Here is a 19,631-nt window from a genome sequence, read left to right as displayed (position 1 = left end):
GGAAAAAAAAGTGATTCATGGGTCAAATAAAATGGAATTCTGTCTATTTGTGTGTGTTTTGTGTGTGTGTATTACTAGTGAAAGTGTGAAATGTAAACCTAGAATTTTCTTTTGATCTTGACATTCAAAGAAATACAAGTTAGGATTAATTGACTCTTGCAGTGGTCAAGTAAATTATGAATTTATTCTCAACTATAATAGTATGAAATAATGAAAGCAAGTGTTATGATTGCTCATAACAAACAGAGGAGCAAAAGAATAGGATGATCAAATAAAATAAAAATGTAATAGAAACAGGTTGAGCCATTCATACCAGATAGTATTGATTCAGAGGTGTTGTTTTTGCAACTCTGATGTGATAACTTGATTAAGACAGCCTCCATTACAGTGTTCTGTCTGCATCTCAGTGAGGAATGTTACAGGCTGCTGTGTGATCTGCTGCTCACCCCAAAGAGAGCCCGTTTCTAATTAGCAAGTAGTCCAACATTTTATCCAGCCATCCTCCACTCTGAATAAAATTGTCACTAAATATTTGGACAACGATACTTAGACAGGCCATGCTGTGTTCAGAGTTACTTGGTAACATGCATACTAAATTCTGGATGTCTTAAAATTCAAATGTTGACTGTACAACAATAAGTACGCCTGTGATTATAAAAGACATCACACACCATTATAAGTACTGTTGCTTGTCATTGTTGTGAAATATCTGTAGGCTGTCATACCAAGTTATTTAGGCCCTGTCTTTATAAATACATCACCACAGGGGTTAGAGCAGGAAACCACTTAAGTGCTCACATTACATGGCTATTCATATTGGTATACAATCATGATTCATCTGAGTCATTAGGATAATGGTTACTTAATTAGTTGTTCTACATCATCACAGTCTTGCCTGTCATTTTGAATGTTAAACTCAGTTTAAAGGGACTAATATTGACACATGATCGGGCACGGGTAGTTAATTATTTACTCCCCCTCAGCTTTTCCTGTTCACCCTCTTGCTCTGTGTTGATGGGAACTGCGAACCTATCTACATACTACATCCACCTGGTGGTGGAATGTCAAAAGTATCAACCCAACACATTTTAACTGCATGAGACAGTGACAGATAGGAATTTGCCTCATTGCCTCAAGTTATAATTCTGTTTACACAGAAGTACTTCCACAAAATGTATTGCTTCCAAATATGTTGCAATTTCCTGTCATGCTGCTCAGCCCACATACTGTGTCTGTCACTCCACCACTTGGAACTACCTAGGAGAGAATATTGCATAAGTGTTCTGTGGCTTATGGCCTACTTTACAGTATGGCCCATTTGGGGCCATATATTTTACATACAGTACCAGTCAAAGGTTTGAACACAAACTTGCCAAGAGTGTGCAAAGCTGTCATCAAAGCAAAAGTTGGCTACTTTGAAGAATCTAAAATAAAAATAAAAATTCTGGTTTGTTTAACACTTTTTTGTTTACTACATAATTCCATATGTGTTCCTTCATAGTTTTGATGTCTTCAATATTAATCTACAATGTAGAAAATAATAAAAATAAAGAAAAACCATTGAATGAGAAGGTGTGTCCAAACTTTTGACTGGTACTGTACATGCATATTACATATTGGCACTTGACTTGCTATTGGCTTTGGGCTAAATTATCTACAGAAACCTCCCATCCATTTGGGGGCGATACTGTGCTGCTCCAGAAGAAACTCCGTGCAGTTTCGCTTAGCTGTAGCAGAGGGCAGCAGTGCGCAACGTTGATGTTTAATTTGCTGAACCACGGCAAGAAGAAGAGGAAGAAGACATACAAGGAAGCAGTTATTTGACAGCTCCGTTTGTGTGACAACATTTTTCAAGGTAACGATAATGAATTACATTTCTTCCATGATTTCTTGACAGATCCTCGATAAACAATATAGATTTTTAACACATTGTTATAATAACCTTCCGTTTACTATAAACACCTTTGGTCCCATTATATGTAGCTAAGAAGAATGACAGTTCAATATGAATGAGAACTGCACAATGAAAGTAAACAGGAAACCTATTAGTTCAGAAATGAAAATTGGGAAGTTTTTTTTTAGGGTACAAGTATGCTAGCCTGCATGCCATGCCCCTTTTTTTGTCGTGCATGGTGGGTGTTTTTGTGAATGGACAACACGTCACACACGCTGCGTTAGTTTGCATGCAAAACCTTTCCTATTTTGTTTTGAGGCTAGGCATGTGTTTGCTGACAAACAACTGAGAAGGAATGCAATTAACAAGGTATATAACATAATATATTGCACCAAGAAATGTTATCAAAAGGTGGGAAAATGAATAAACTATGGTAGGCTTAATTGTAACAATACGGATGAGTTATTAGTACAGTTAAAAGCATTTGCCAGTCACACACTTCTCCAATATAATTGAATGAATGGGAAGGCACACAGGCCGCTCTATGCAGCTTCCAGAGAAACAGACTGATAAACTTTGTGTAAGGAGAAGGATTACAATCAGGGGTAGTGGAAGCAGGTGTGTGGTGGGTAGTGGCAGGTAGGGGGTGAGTCTTGAGGAGTACAGTAATTTGGGAACCTATTGAAAGAGTGTCTCTTTTTAAACAAACATGATAGAAGGCTCTTGATGTTTTACTTTGTAGTTTCACACATTATTACATGCTCTCTAGTCTAGCAACAGCTGGAGTTTAACATTCTCTATCTATCCCTGGCCTTATACACCAGCTAAAGAATATGTTCACATGACTATCATATGTTCACCTCAACGAGACAATATTCAAAATCAGAAATCAACATCTTGTTTTAGATGTTACTGCCAATGTTCCTAACTGCTACAAAAGTACTTCCTCCTCTAAAGAAATAAAAAGCAAATGTGAGTCTCTATTTGAATTCAGCTTCTTTAATGCTGAATATAGACAAAGCTCATACATTTCACCCCACCCCTCTTCCCCTCTCTTCAGAGTGAAGCCGCATGAGGAGATGAGTGTCCCAGATTACATGCAGTGTGCTGAGGACCACCAGACAGTCCTGGTGGTGGTCCAGCCTGTGGGAATAGTACCAGAGGACCAGTTCTTCAAGATCTACAAGCGCATCGCCAGCGTCAGCCAGGTCAGCATCCGCGACTCCCAGCGTCTCCTCTACATCCGCTACCGCCATCACTACCTGCCCGAGAACAACGAGTGGGGTGACTTCCAGACCCACCGCAAAGTGGTGGGCCTCGTCGCCGTGACGACCTGCGCCTCTGCTAAGGAGTGGCCCCAGACCTCGGACCGCTTCCATGCGCAGAAGGAGGTGTTTGGCTCCACGCTGTATGACTCCCGCCTGCTGGTGTTTGGCCTCCAGGGCGAGATCGCTGAGCAGCAGCGCACAGATGTGGCCTTCTACTCCAACTATGACGAATGCCCGGATGTGGAGAGGAGGGTTGAGGACTTTGTGGAGTCTATATTTATTGTGCTGGAGTCCAAGAGGCTGGACAGGGCCACTGACAAGTCTGGGGACAAGATCCCCCTGCTCTGTGTGCCTTTTGAGAAAAAAGACTTTGTGGGCCTTGACACTGATAGTAGGTGAGTTATTTTCTTTAGTGCAAGGTAGGTTTGTTAAAAGTATGTTTTTATAGGTCTATTTTTAATGGACATATTTGCCCCTTATTGAAATGTAAGTGATTAACGATTTTGGAACCAACGCCTTAGTTGGTTTCCAAATGAGGTTACATTGAGTCAGCTGAAGGATTGATTTTCATATTATTAAGAAATAACATAGGCCTATATTCACAATTATGCAATTGATAGAGTGTCTGAATAGAAGGATAATTGTCAAGCCAAATATAGCAGTGTAATGGTTGATGTGGTGATGAAAAAGGTCTGACTGAATGTTTCTCTGTTCTGTTTGTCAAGATGCTCATTACATGTTGCCAAGGACAACCTTGCCTGTTTTCCTCTCAAAACTCTTTTTGTTTTTGTTGTTGTTGTTGTTGCTTCTTTTCTTTGTTTATCTTGGTTTACTTGTTTTTCTCCTTTTTTCTTTCATACTGTCCTGTGAGTTTATTGTTGGGTGTGAAAAGGTGAGCTGTTAGACACACCGCTTTAGTTGAGCCATCCCAGTTCCATCAGCTTCAGCCCTGCCCCAAAACGACACACCCCTGCCGAAGTGCTCTTGTGCATGGGTTCATAGCTGAAAGCCAAACTTATCACTCCTCCTTTGCATTAAATAAATCATGAAACACAATCCTAATTTGTGTATAAAACATTTTTCTTACATCAATCTTCTCAGTCTCAGTGTCTGTAAATAAGGAATTAATGAAACAAGTCCTGTATCTATTAGGCTATAAGTAGTGTGAGTATAGCTCACCCTTAGCTTTATAACTGATTGGTTGCCTCTTTACTAACACAAGACATTTTGGTCTGCCCCTATACCTTTGTAGTAGGCCTAACTTTGTTGTGACTTTAGTAACAACATTGTATGAACGTCCTGTCACAGTTCACTAGTAACTGCTTTATAATTGCATAGGAATTGAGTTGACCTGTTCTCGGTTTGTGTAGAATAAGGACTGGATTATAGGTCTAGAATGGCACGTCTAAATACTTTTATAAGATGAAGTACATCATATAAAATCACAGCATATTCTTCGCTCATTTAGGGCTGTTATAGTTTTAAGGAGGAGCTGATAATTTGGATTTGCGGAGCACATGACACCATGCAAGCAGTGAGACTTGTGAAGATTTGTTCAGGCTTTCAGGAACTTGATGATTGGGAAGGTTAAGTGTCTCCTCCTATGGAACTATTCTACTGCTGCATTAATCCACACTACATGGACTACGTGGATCTCATATTGTGATGTAGCTTGGCTGGTCATTGCATTCACATGCAAAAGCATGAATTTAATATGGCATCCATGTTCTACTACGCAATGAACGATATAGCCTACCCTTTTGTTTAAACAAAACATAATATATACAGTATGTTTTTTTCTAATTAATCAATTTCATGTATATCCACTCTGAGGTATTTTGCACGAACCCGCTAGTCACACACAATATTACCATAATACTGTACATGGGCATATTGTACAAAATGGGTCGTGACTGACTATGAACTGTGACTGCCCAAAGTTCAGTTATACAGGTAGTCTACTTAATCCCCCCAAAATGTATATTTCCAAGTGTGTAATTGGAAATGTTTTTCCATTGTTCCATTCCATTTGTTTCCTTTGTTTTGACGCATCATGCTCTCTCTTAGGCAGTCAGGGTTGACACTTGACCTTCCCACACTCTCAGGTCCCAGTTAAGAGTCTCAAAGGTCTTGCACTACTGGCCCCTTTTACAAATAGTGTTGTTGACCCTTTGTCAATCCTTATGTGTTCATGTGCAAAATAGAGTAGGCTGGTTTTTACTTTGACTTTGTTGTTTAGTTCCCCCCCTTTGCTTGTGCTGTCCCACCCCACATATGCCCCCTTGTAACTCATAAGATTAATTCAACAGTGAGTCTTCTCTACTGGCACCCTATGGAGCTTTGGTAAGATTAGAAATGCCAGTCATTTTTAATTTGGAAACCGAAAGAATAAGAGAGGCTCAAGCGTAAGAAAGTAAGCCGTCTTGTTTTCAGGGATATCTTTACCAACTGTTATACTTGGCTATTCAAAGCCATCAATGCACAGTGCAGCACAGTACTCTGCAGTATGCCACTCATGTCTGTTGACGGTGCTCTACTATGTGTCTATATATGACAGGGTGTTTTCTTCCTCCACCTCCCCTTCCTCAGGCACTACAAGAAGCGCTGCCAGGGCCGTATGAGGAAGCACGTGGGGGACCTGTGTCTGCAGGCGGGCATGTTGCAGGACGCCCTGGTCCACTATCACATGGCCGTGGAGCTGCTGCGCTCTGTCAATGACTTCCTGTGGCTGGGGGGTAAGCCTGTGGAAAGGAGGAGGACGCTCCTCAATCTACCACCCACTCAAAGCCTACAATACTGCGCCTGCAACATGCCCTGTCGATATTCATAGTTTTGCTTGTGATTTTATGATCAGGTCAAAAATATCCCTTCAGACTACTACAACTGTTGTCTGCATCCAACATTTACCATAGTGTAAAAGGGTCCATTGTGTCTTGTTTGCAGCTGCTTTAGAGGGCTTGTGTTCAGCTTCGGTTATCTTCCACTACCCTGGGGGCACAGCAGGGAAGGCTGCAGGCCGCAAACCCAGCATCTCCCAGGCAGCGGATGCAGGGAAGAGGCACAGGCCAGGTAAGCTCACCAACCATCAGTCTCTCAGACCCCCCCAGAATGGGACTGCAAAGGTATTGGGTTCTGTCAGTACCAAACTGTGGAAGATTTCCTTGTGTTTCTGTCATGATTGAGTGCAGCGAGGGAATGTCACTGCTTCATGTGTGGCCAAAGCAACTCAAGCTTTGCTCAGCTTTGCTCAGCCCAGCTTCTTGTTGTGTGCACCTAAACCTAGAAATCCTCCCGATAACCCCTCAACCTAACCTATTTGTTAAGCTCTTAACATCATGCATCTCTATCTTAACTCAGCTGTTTACATGTTATTAACATGTTATTTTCTTTGGACCTAACCCCTAAATAACACAAAATACTATGGCATATAAATTAATTCATGGCAAGAGAAAAAAGACTTGATGTGATGAGGGCTGTTAATAGCTGAAAAACAGAGCTACAATTTTGCTCCAAACTGGACAACTTCCTAATTTATGATGTCAAGTTATTTTTCTCCTTAAAGGGAGCGGGAGCTTTCTGTATTGGCTTGATTCAATTATGGGAAGAGAGCTACTAAGGATTGTCAATAGGCCTAATATCTGGGTTGTGATCCTGCTTGCCTGCCAGGCCTAAGAAAGGCTGTACAAAAGGATGATTTAGTTCTGCCGAACACAGAAACAGTTCAGTTCTAGAGCATGGAAATATAGAACCTTGTTGATTTGCCCTCAAATTACCATTTGTCCCATTGAAAAATGTCATTGATTATCATATTTCACATTTATTGGTGTGATTGCAATTGATGGCCATAGTCTCCATGTATGCTATGCACTTTTCTTTGTTTATATTGGATCAATGCACAGGAGCCTGCAATGTGATTGCCACTCTACATTCATTTCCACAAATGATTGCATCCAAAAATATACAGTACTAGGTTCCTACAGTGATTAGGGCTACTCACAGTAACCCAGTGTATGAGAGGGCTCAGAAAGTCTGTTTTAAATTAAAATGGTATAGGCTAATGGTATAGGCTAATGGTATAGGTTAATGGTATAGGTTAATGGTATAGGTTAATGGTATAGGCTAATGGTATAGGTTAATGCATAGGCTAATGGTATAGGTTAATGGTATAGGCTAAACTGTAGAAAGTGTAAAGTGTGTGTGTGTGTGTGATGATCAAGCAGTGGCAGCACTGAAGCGGCTTGTTTCGGCACTAACATTGCTTTGATTAACTGCACTTTGTGTCATGGAGTGAACCTGCATTCTCTCTCTCTGTCTGTAGGGGCACAGGAGGTTCTCATTGACCCAGGTATGGTATGACACTAACCGGCGTAGCTGTAGATATCTGCCTGTGTTGCCTGTGGCCTTCTGTATTCTGTGTGTGTTTGGTTTCATGCTCCTTGTGACAAGCCCCTTGCACGACATCTGATTCCAGTTTTTTGATTTTACAGCTGCTAAATCAAAACGGATGTATTTTTTTCTCCCATTGCAGGTATTGTTTTCCTGTGATCTTGTAAGCAAGTTCTAGTGTACCGGCTTGCTCACACAGTTCTCCTTTTCAAGCATGTGAATAGTAACGCTTTGACTTATGATCAAGGACCTCATTTGACCAAGCCTGTATTCATGCCTATAACCTATTTGATTAATTACACATGTGATTGACAAAAGCTAATGTAAACTAAGTTACTCTACACATGATGCACCAGAAGGTGGCAATGTTGCCATTGACATACAACACTCTTGAGGCAGTCAAGCTGTTCTAGTCTAGTTTAACTGTAGCCTCAAGTTGAAATATTTACCCACCTCTCATTATTTTATGAAATGTTGTTTTTCTTAATGCAAAAGTATTCATGTGGCACATTTCGTCGCGGAAGTGAAACATGTTACACATTTGTCTGCTATAGAAATGTGCAATGCAGCATCTCATTACTCTCATGCTGTGTCATAGTGACAGCACTACGTTGTTGCTATGGGCCCAGGGCCGTTGCTAGGCAATGTACTCTCAATCGAAATTTGTATTCTAATCAGATTGGTCGAGAGATGCTACTCACAATCGTTTGTGAAACATTTCAATTGAGATCCAAACTGAGTGCACAAGATCAGCCTTAACACACATTTTAATCACATAACTGAAATAACAGTAAACAGTAAGGAAAACCTATCACTCACATTACCATGTATTGTTTGTCAATTTTTGAGAATTCTATATTGCCTCTTTCTCAAACAGTGTACAGTGACCAATCAGTGTCAGTTTAAAAGCCCTCTATTTGAGACCACCCCACTCATGTAAGAGGAGGATGATGTACATTTTGTGCACTAGTGTTTTGTATTTGCATTTCAAAGATGAATGCCATGCATGGCAGTCATTGATTGCGTTGTCATGTTGTTGTTTGTTGTATGTTAAAACTAGCGTATGGAGTCAAATGCCTATGTACCTGTAATCATAACGGCATTTTAGCACACTTAGAGCTGTAAATTGCTTCTGCTAACAGTGGCGCAGCACTAAAACCATGTGCAAAGAATTAGGTAATTTAGTGTCACCACAAAGTGCGTCTGCCTTGACAAACACAAATTTAACACCAATATAGGCGGGTCAGTGAATGGGAAAATAGACACATATTTGATCATGACAGGCAGCAGTTGCCTGTCACGGATAATCCCTCATACCACCAGTACATCCTCTATAAATATGTGGTAGTAGGCTAGCGTAGAGTGGTACATGGTGTATATTCTCGCATTACAGAATTCTGTAAAATATATCCCTAAAACATTGAATGACCAATGTTGCATATCGATCGTCTCTGCTTTCTGTACCAAATACTAATTAAATCATGGAACCGTGCATATCTTTGATAGGGTATCAAATCTAATAGGAGAATATTTTAAATATTATATACTGTAGATTATAGGAAAATATGCAAACCTACTTAATAGAAAATATGTTACCTTATTCATAGAAAATACGATAGCCTTTACGCACAAACTAAAAATATGTTTTTTCATCCTGAAAGTTGGCATTCCACTTATAAAATCTATGGTAATATTGCGAGGGGAAAATAATATAAACTGGCATACAATAGGCCTCTGTAAGTGGTAGGTAATTGTGGTTATGACTGGGGGTTGCGAAAGATAAAGGAGAATTGCTTATGTATTACGCTATTGCAAATGATAACAACACAGGACAAAAGTAGCAACAGGTTCATTAAACCGTTACAGCATTTGGAGACGCGCTGCAGGTTGTATTTGGCGCGTACCACTGTAGGCTTGTTTAGTGCAAAAGATTATCCATTCCGAAATCCTGATTGACGAGGACAACGGACATCTTCATATCATATTCAATTATCCTGACCCATTCATTGTCTGAGACCTGCCCTCCACCTCTAAGCTAACTGAAACTTTGCTGAACGAAATTACCAATTTGTCAAGTGTTGCGCAGCGCTCTTTAGCGGAAGCAAATTGGAGCTGTCTGTCATTAAGTATTGTTGTGAACTTGACCATGTGCATGGTGTCCCGAGTAGTGAAACTAATGTTGTTTAAAAAGGTTGGTGTAACTTTGTGATCTCTCAATATTCTCACTCTTTTCCCCCTCTCCTTTTCGGCTGGCAGCAGAACAGATTGGTGGATGGGTCTGACATTGACAATCCTGGTGTCATTAATGACAAACTTAATTTTTCGTACTTTCTTACCTGCAGGTGCCCTCACAGCCAATGGGATCAGTGCAGACACGAGCAGTGAGATTGGACGTGCCAAGAACTGCCTGAGCCCTGAGGATATCATAGAAAAATACAAGGAGGCCATCTCCTACTATGGCAAGGTAATGAACAAAAGCATACTGTACCACGGATGAAGGACTGTAACTATGAATTTAGTGGAGGGTTAATGCAAGTAAACGCGGTTACATACCTTTTTTTGGGGGGGGTGGTTGGGGAATAGCGTTTACCCACCCAACTGCTTTTTTTCCTCTGTAAAACATATTAGATGTATTTACAGTATTTAGGTGGATGACCTAGAATGTATGTAAAGCCAAGGTGCATGGCAAAGCAACTACCCATAATCAATCTTCAGTTCAATGGTTCAACACCGGTCTGCTTGCAGACTAACATTGATTGTCTGTAGACACTGGATTCAATGCTTCAGTGTCAGCAATCATGAATATGTCCAATAGGGGGCAGTAGATCATTTTGTATTTTTGGTGATTTAGAGTTGCAAAGAGGCTATGTGGCTGCGCTTGTGTCAGGTGTAAACAAACTCGTATGTGCTGACTGCAGCTGAATATATCCGAGTGCATGCAGTCTGAGTGAACGGTCAAAGATGGAGAACTGGAGTGATGGTACTGATGTGATAAGCCAAATTCATTTTGAGAGGCCTATAACCCTATCTGTTGCGGTTTCAACCCCACTAAAACATCTGAGTACCATTATGGTCAAGACTGGACCTATTCACTCAGTTGCATTGCTAATCAGTTGACTACCATCCTTAAACACAGGTACGCTCTAACAAAATCAAACAAAGCACCCTAAAAGCCTTCAGGAAACAAAACAAGCATACTATCCTACCAAACCATTCATGAGCACCGTGGTGCTTTATCTCTATTATTATAATTGCCTTTTGCACTGACCTCCCTTGGCTCCTTTACCTGTAACTAGTTCATTCAAAATTAAATTAGATCTTGACAAAGGGCCATTCAGATATTAATTGAATTTTAATAAGGAGACAATGGAGGTAAGGGAGGGGGGTGGTCGTATAAAACATGCAGCATATGGAGTCTCAGCAGCCCTTCACTACCCCTTAGGTCTCACCCTTCTCCTTCAATAGGACTGCTGCTCAGGGAGAACCCGGGATTCCCTGGAAAAGCGTGTTGCAAATAGGTGACAGAAGATCCAATTCATCATGTGCATTGTGCAGTACAACACTGTGCAGAAAAGAAAAAAGACGTGACTGATGAGTGTGGTCATGTGTTAATGAAAAAACATCCATGTCGATTATGAAACCGGGTGGACAAGTTTGCAGTAGTCTTCATTGATTATCCATTTTTCATTATGCTGAGCTGGGCATTGTCTCTTCTTTTCTCCTCCAGTACAAGAATGCTGGCGTGATCGAGCTGGAGGCATGTGTGAAAGCCGTCAGGGTGCTGGCCATTCAGAAGAGGGCTATGGAGGCTTCAGAGTTCCTACAGAATGCTGTCTACATCAACCTGGGTCAGGTAAGCCCCTACATGTGCCTCACCATGGGACACTAGACGGTCAGCCAACAGCCAGGCTCTGTACACACACACACACACACACACACACACACACACACACACACACACACACACACACACACACACACACACACACCTGTCAGTGGAGCGTGAGTCTCCATAATAGTCCCCGGTTATGCCACCCGCCCCCTGCCCGCTGTGCTGTGACGGAACACTTTCATAACCTTTCAAGGGATTTTTATATTTTTTTTAATCAAATTCAACCCTTAAGCATAGAGAGACTTTTTCTCCCTCCACTCCCCATGACATCTGAGATTATGGGTCATGCAGAGATAATTTGGGAAAGTGTTTGTTACAGTGCACCACTGATCTGACTGTGTTTTGAGGCCTGTGTGTGTACTGTGTCAGACCACCACCTACATAGGTATTAAAACCCAGACCCTAATTTCATGTTTCCTCCCATCCCGTCACCTCAGCTTTCAGAGGAAGAGAAGATCCAACGCTACAGCATCCTGTCAGAGCTCTACGATCTGATTGGCTTCCACCGCAAGTCTGCCTTCTTCAAGCGTGTGGCAGCCATGCAGTGTGTGGCTCCAACCATCCCAGAGCCTGGCTGGAGGGCCTGCTACAAACTGCTGCTGGAGACCCTGCCTGGCTACAGCCTGTCCCTAGACCCCAAGGACTTCAGCAAAGGTAGTAGTGACTGGCTGAGGTACTGCACCATGAAACTATATTTGTGATCCTAAAATGGAATGAATAACATTGCCTTGCCTTGCCTGGAGCTCTATTTAAAGTATCTTCTTTCCAAGAGCACTTCTCTAGGGTAAGTATTCAGGGCACCACTTTGTTAAAAAAGAGACACAATTGATGTGAGACCTGACCCAGACTGTTATAAACTCCTAGGTTCTCCATCGCAGGGTCCTCACGATAAGCTTCTCTGCACCGCAGGCTCTCGAACCTCACCTAACGCACCCACTCCACTGCGAGGGTTCGACAATAAATGAGGCCATTCACAGAGAAAACAAAGAATCAGGTCATCTATATTTCTCTTGTGATCCTTGTTCAAAGAATACCCTCGAGAGGAGTTTTCACAGGGACACTGTTGACCTCCTCGCCCATTATTCCTAGATGGATCCGTGAGTGGGGAGAAGTAAAACAATTGTTAGAGGTAAAACGATTGCGCTGTAGTTAGAAGGTTTAAAGCACCTTCTGGGATGCTATGCCCCCCCAATACCTACTCAAAACTACCAGTGCTACTTGTTAACACAAGAGTGCCTGTTTGAGTATTGATTTCCTCTTTTGCAAAACAAAGCAATATAAGACAAGGCAGTATTGCTTTCACTCTGGCTAGCTTTCCACACAGTAACATTCTACATACAGAACATTCTGTACTGATCTGATCTCACCCCATGTCAGTGGATTCTGCCCCATTTCAGGCCATACAGGACTCTCTTAACTTATATGTTCTCAAGTAAACCGTTAAGTCTAATGACTAGGATTAAGTAACCCTTTAGTCACGATACAAAGTAGAGATATCCGGTATAGGCTGTCAATGTCCTATAGATACAATGGATTTGCTGTAGAAGACATGTGGATGTCTACTGTCGGTCTCCTCCCTGGGAGGAGGGTCTCTGGCCTCTCCGGTCCTCAGAGGTCTGATGAAAAAGCTCTGTGAGATGATTGTGAGCGCTCCAGCGAGCGGCGTCAGGTGGGAGTTTATCGAGCTGTAAGGAGGGGAGCTGCCCCTGGTGCCAAAGTGGGGAGGAAAATAGGGCTCAATAGTGCATTCCAATAGGGACAGCAGTGGCTTGAGAAATTGGAAGAGCAAATGGGTTTTTAATTGGCTAGGGAGCCTTTTCACTACTCTCCTCAATTACCTTGGTGAGAGAAAGTGAGGCTCTAATTCTCTCCCTCTCTCTCATGCTTTGTCTCTCTCTCACTCTCTCTCTCTCTTCCTCTCTACTTCTGTGTCTTAATAATTTTGAAGGAAACACTGTTTCATCACTGCAAGCTCAGGAACTCAGTTGCCCTGTAATGTAATGCCCACATTCATCACATGTAAACAACACAGGGGAGGACAGTAGTATCGGGCGTCTCCTACAAAAGAACTGCTAATAGTGTCTCTGGTGTCGGCCAGAAGGTACAGTGCCTTACGATTCAGTCAAAACGTGACCGGGTGATAGCTGTCATTATCACGGTGGTGTGCTAATTGGATTGGCAGACATCTTCAGTCCCGCCTCGAAAAAATACCACAGATTCGCTGGAGAATGGAGAGGAAAAAAGCAAGCGACAGCCACTAAAAAAGCCACAGTGTCCTCAGGATTACTGCCCTCCAGATAAGCACTGGTTTCACATGAAATCACTGGCAGACAGGTGGAACACTGCTATTTTTAGACTGCTTAGTGGGTGCAGTTTCGCGGTGGAAAAAAATAGCTTATGAAGGATTTGCATTAATAGTTTTTCAGATGACAGTCGGTTGAAATGGATAATATATACAGAGCACAGAAAGGCTGATAACTGACAAGCATCTCACAGTCACGATTTGAGCTCACGGAATCAAGTGTAGCACAACAAACAGTAAATTATTTACTGAATGCTATGCCTTTATTACTCCTCATGTTGTTTCTCTCTCACGTTGAACCAATACTGACAGCCATGTTTGGAGCTGGGTATGTGGGGGGAGGCTGGCAAAGGTCCAATGTAACAAGACCCATCCATGCGATTCATAACATCCATGTCAGGCTAGGATGCTATTAAGATGTCTTGTGGATGTGTATTTCTGCAGAGAATATAATGTTAATGCCATACCGCAGCTTAAGTGTTGATCTGCTATGAGAATGCTTGGATTCTAAAAGATGGAGCTTCTAAAAGAGAGTTTCAACGGTTCTGACTTGGAACTTGACATAACATCTTATACTCACCACACTCTTTCTCTCCCTCCACCTTTCTCTCTCTCTCACAGGGAGCCACTGTGGTTGGGCAGCAGTGCAGATGCGGCTGCTCCATGAGCTGGTGTACGCCTCGCGCCGTATGGGCAACCCTGGCCTGTCTGTGCGCCACCTGTCCTTCCTGCTGCAGACCATGCTGGACTTCCTGTCTGACCAAGGTCAGCTCCATGCACCCACAGACGGACACGAGCTCACACTGGTTTGGGGGAAGATGGGAGTGTCTTAAAAGCTCTAAAATGTTGAATATATTCAAGGTCACTGTCTGTATTAGATGATATTGACTGTATTTTCCCAAGCTTTTTATGCTCCAGATTTTAAAATCCACCCCGCAGCCATCCATGTCCTTTGGCAAATACAGCATTGTGCCCAGCGTTTAATGGTGTGTAATGCCCAACCAAGCCAGTCTCAGCTGGTGGGAGTGTGACAGTGTGCTTTGACCAAAAAGCCCTTGGACTCAGGAGATATGTGTTCACCCGAGCAGTCCACCAGACGCTCCACTGACCACACAATAGTGGCCAATGTAATCCTCTGCTGGAGAGAGAAAGAGAGGAGGGGGAGAGAGCCAACAATATGAAATATTCAACACTGTCAGCTAGTGACTGCTGCTACACTCAGGGCATGCTCCCGTCTTACCAGCGTCCTCAGAGCCTGCCCTGCTACAGCTCACCCACCATCACAGTGAAACAAGAGCAGCTTGTATATACTCCAGAGGCACGAGTTGTGAAATGGTACGACTGAGAACATGCTCTTACCCCTCCGAGAGCTTGGACATTTTGTGTTATGAGCATAAAGAAGCAGAGTGACACTTATTATTCCGTTTCATCTACGTTGTGCACTGTTACCTGAAAACATTTTCCTCCCAACTGAACCGCATGCTTGAGGAATTGTTTAACAGCAAGAAATCCTCTCTAGTTTTGGGTTTGCTCCGAATGGCGTTTTTTTTTGCAGACTCTCTGTGTAATGGTCCGTGCACAAATCTCTCCCCCCTGAACCGCGGTTGCACGCCCCTCTCCCTCCTCCCTTCTGTCTGCAGTGTGATGTCACAAACAGAGGGAGGTTATTGCCGGTTGCTTTACCCCAGCATGCAGTGGTCCGGCTAGCTCCCTTGCTGCGTCCCCCTGCATGCGTGGGGAGGTAATGTAAAGCACCCAGCCCAGTTTGACAGCCCTGCTCCAGCCCTACTACTGCCTTTAGCCGTTAATCCCCAGCCCTGGGGGGGGGGGCGCTGGGCATGAGAGGGGGCTGTTTGGGGGACAGTGCTGAGATGTTAGTGGATCCACGCTGGGGTTTTCCCGTGTTCCCCCCAGTAGGGTGGAGAGACCAAAGGAGAGGGGCTGTGTAACGGTGCAGAGAGGGTTGGCCAGAGGGCCTGAGGACCTTGCACTTTCCTCTGTAGGAAACCGGGACAACCCATGGCTCGAGGTCTTCAACTGCTTTGAGCCAGGTCCTGTGTTGGTGGTACTTGTACTCCTGTGCAATGACAATAAAGTTGAATCTAATCTAATCTAAAATCTCAGCCTTGTATATCCATGGTGCTTGAAGGATTGATGATATTTAGCTATGGAGGTGTGCAGTATTGGGCTTTCAATATTTGGTGTGGTTGCTGTTCGGGAAATTAGACCTGCGAGAGAGTCTAAGAGTTTTAAGTCTACAAATGCAACCTTGTAAAAGGAGGTTCCCATTTAAGCATGCTGTTCGTCATTAGTCCACACGTTTTAATGTCACACTAGCTCCCACTGAAGCCAAGGCTTTGAATTTGTGTGCCGGCTCTTTCAAAGACCGTCTGAGGGGTTGTACCTTTTCAAGTCTCAGTCTGTGACATTAAAAAACATAGCTCAAATGTTTTATTTAAGCCTGCCTTTGGAGCAGTGCAGGAATTGATAGATAGAGCTTGACTGCTTTGCGTGTGGGTCATGAGAAGGTGTTCATTCAAAGCTAATTATCGCTGTGTCATCCTGCCTGTCCTCACGACTGCCTGAGGAAAGGGAGAGCTGTCATTTTTTTTATTTAAAAAATGTTTACAGTACAAAGCAGGGACCATACACACAGTACAAAGGGGGAGCTGCAATGAGGATGGACGGATAAAGAGAGAGATTGAAGACTGAGAAAGAGAGAGAGATTGAGAGGGCAGATACACTATACTGGACTGAATCAGAGAAAGGAAGCTACAGTCAATATGTTGTACTGGTTTAGCTTTGTGTTTATGCTTTAGACCAGACGGTTGCAGGCTCTAATCTATATTGAGTGAGGAACGGTTGTAAGAATTGTGCTTTTATCAGTGCTACTCCGAGCAAAGCTTGTGAAAATGAATAGTGATTGCTGAAGCATTTTGTCTCATCGAAGCAGAAATAATAGCAACAAGTCCTATGTCTATTTTTGGTTTACTATAACGATATGTTAAGATTGAATCCTACTCCTGAATTATTAATGGTTAGAATTGTCACTCTATAAATCAATTTAATCTTCAATAGCCTCTTTCTCGATGATTTATTGCTGTAGGTATTCCCAAATGTTGGCATGCACTCCTACTAGATACATATCGGACAGTTTACGTCTCCCTAAAATGTCCCCAACAAGCAGCTCTGGTTGTTTGATTCTGGCAATCCCACTGCGATTAGCAAGAATATAAATATATTTAAAATGTTTAGTGACAACATTGGGTGCGCATAGGCTCAAGTTGTTTGAACGGAATAGCATACAATGTTTTTTCAGCCTCGAGGCATACAACGGCCTATAGTGTTTTTAGAAAAAAGACTGAACTGAGATCTCCCCTACTGAACAGTTCAGTCCGAAAACTGTACCGTTACACCCCGACTACCTATGAAAGTAGTTAACTACGTAACATTGCACAATGCTCTGTTTTCTGAACCAAACACTTTCAGGTCAATTAGGCACCTGGCCTAACCTACTGTAACTTCATCTGCCTCTGAGATTACGGAAGATGCTAAGTGGGATCCTTGGGATGACCCTACCTAACTCTAACCCTAACCCTAACCCTAACCCTAACCTTAACCCTTACCTACACTGCATTAAATCTCAACTTGAATGGGGTGACGTCAGAGTTAGGTTGTTACTTTACGCTACGTTAAATTCCAGAGTTCAAGGACAGGGTGATAATTGCTCTGCTATTATTAGCACCGTCATTCGGATTGTGATTATTTTCTCTTATTTTCAAGTGTCTCAGACTTCCAACACCTCGGTTGAAATTTGTTGAATGACTCAGTCCCACTGAGAGATTTTTTTAAGGAGAGGTTGCAAGGGCAAGGGATGGGACTGACTCCTGCCGGGGGATTACGCTTGTATACTTCAGGTTTGTGGCTAGCTCAGTGTGAACTTGTTGATGGAGTAGCTGAAAGCACAAGGCATCCCCAGGCTCCCTCCTTGTTTACTTGGAGTTTCAGAGTCTCAAAAATGGGCACTCATTCCATTTCAGTCCACAGTAGTAAACACACATTTTCTGTGACAGTCTTCAGGCCTCATTCAGCTTTCTAGCATAGTAGTCTGTCTAGTGTCTCGTAAGATTAGGTTTCCTCACAATATGTCATTTCAGTTGCAGTTGACTTCAGGTTGGAAACACGCCCCCCCCCCCCCACCCCCAAAATATCAATTATTCATAATTCATTTGACATTCATTTCTGTTTGTATTCTGTCAGCAGTTTTCACATCAAACAAAGATGGGCAGTTAATCTTCAATGACACTTGCCAGAATTCCTGCAATGTTTTATTGAGTCAGTAACACTGTCGAAAGGTATTTGAAGTCCCAGGCTCATTCTTCCCTTGAGTCTAAGTAAAGAGGCATCACAAAGGATGTTCAAACATTTAGAAATCTTCATGGGGTCTCTACCACACAACACTAGGCTGCTGCCCTGGAAATATTTCGATTTTTTGTCAAATGAGTGAGGAACTTAACAATAATCAGTCTCCAGTATTTTATCACCTTGGAACTCGTTCCACAGAGACATGCTCAAAGTTGTGGTTACATCGTCAGTGAATATATTTTGAGACATATTGAATCTGTTCTTGCTTCATTACTATGCCCCATTCATTCCTATGTACATAGTTTTACAGTACAGTTTCTTCTCATTGTTGTTAAGATGTCTGCAGCCACCCATTTCTCACTTTTGAGTTGATTTAGTTTATTCATGTGGGAGCACACTGAGTAATGTCCTTGAACTAGGCCTTGACTCTACCTTTTTGTATATGCTTCTATTCACTCATTTATTTAAGCAGGGTGTTCAGAGTTAATAGCAAGAGAAAAAGGAGAATGTTCACATTTACTTGCCTGGGAGGTTCTACTGTTGCCTCTGTAACTTCAGATGTATTACTGACTGAGTCTAGCATTGGAAATGCCAGGATTAATTTACTCAGGTCTACCTGTGCACTGCAGTGGCTCATTACTCAGTTTGACAAAGAAGTGGAGGCAGCATTTATTTATAGACTTGCCATTTGTCAGTGGCATTTTTGGCCACAGTCCAGGGGTAAGTATCTATGTTTTGCAGGTTAGATGTGAAAATATTAGGCTAGTTTGTGTCTGTACTTTCGAAACTCCAACTCTAAATGTGTTCATTCTTATAGTCACACAAGACTATTTTGACAGACAGACAGGCGAACAGGCAGACAGAAAGACAGGCGAACAGGCAGACAGAAAGACAGGCGAACAGGCAGACAGAAAGACAGTATTGACAGCACATCATCCCAAAAATGAGAATCAATACTGTCTTTGTCCTTCACAGGTTCTCCTTCAACTCTCTGGATGTTCTACTGTTGGGAGTGTGATTTGCTAAATTAAATGTATTGACACCATGCTGTTTTAGGAATCATTTTTAAATCAGTCATGGCAGGGAGGCCACTATCCACCATGGCTGCATAAAAAGAATACTGTCAAAAGCAATCCTCAAACCCTTTCATTCCTTTAATAATAATGTGTATGCTGCATACAGCATTTCTTTGTTTGTTTAACAATTATTGCTAAGCCACTTCCAAACAACCTCTACACTCAGTGAAAATATGACTCATTTTGGAATCATTTTGAAACACAGGTTGACAGATGCAAAACATTGCTGATGGCAATTGGTGCCTCATCTCATACTCTTGTTCTATTTCTTGACACTGGACTGGCTCTGTCAGATTAGATGTTATCTTCTCCTTAGAGATCCCTGTGAAATGTTTTGAATCTGAGGTGGGTTTTTTTTGGTAGGAAATGTCTGCCTGGTAGTCTTGACTGTGTTCCATCTGTCTATGCAGCTCAATCTCATGTGTGATGATTTGCTGTTGTCTGGGCA

General features: G+C 42.4%; 1 protein-coding gene across 2 annotated transcripts in view; it reads left to right on the top strand.

Annotated features, from left to right (window-relative positions):
- The first annotated feature begins 1,794 nt into the window (after positions 1 to 1,794).
- The window catches only part of trappc9 (trafficking protein particle complex subunit 9), a 153,441-nt gene continuing 135,604 nt past the window's right edge, over positions 1,795 to 19,631 (top strand). The window contains exons 1-9 of one of the 2 annotated variants that reach the window (XM_083680159.1): positions 1,795 to 1,855; positions 2,955 to 3,557; positions 5,752 to 5,897; positions 6,106 to 6,231; positions 7,481 to 7,507; positions 9,891 to 10,012; positions 11,276 to 11,401; positions 11,878 to 12,094; positions 14,364 to 14,507. In XM_083680159.1, coding sequence (XP_083536285.1) covers positions 2,974 to 3,557; positions 5,752 to 5,897; positions 6,106 to 6,231; positions 7,481 to 7,507; positions 9,891 to 10,012; positions 11,276 to 11,401; positions 11,878 to 12,094; positions 14,364 to 14,507 — 1,492 coding nt within the window. In that variant the 5' untranslated portion in view covers positions 1,795 to 1,855; positions 2,955 to 2,973. The remainder of the gene's footprint in view (positions 1,856 to 2,954; positions 3,558 to 5,751; positions 5,898 to 6,105; positions 6,232 to 7,480; positions 7,508 to 9,890; positions 10,013 to 11,275; positions 11,402 to 11,877; positions 12,095 to 14,363; positions 14,508 to 19,631) is intronic. The other variant, XM_083680158.1, reaches the window with a different exon arrangement.

Source organism: Argentina silus, assembly GCF_951799395.1.
Source record: "Argentina silus genome assembly, chromosome: 11".
NCBI lineage: Eukaryota > Metazoa > Chordata > Actinopteri > Argentiniformes > Argentinidae > Argentina > Argentina silus.
The sequence above is the reverse complement of the archived record's forward strand: the minus strand, read 5'-3'. Positions and strand labels throughout refer to the sequence as shown.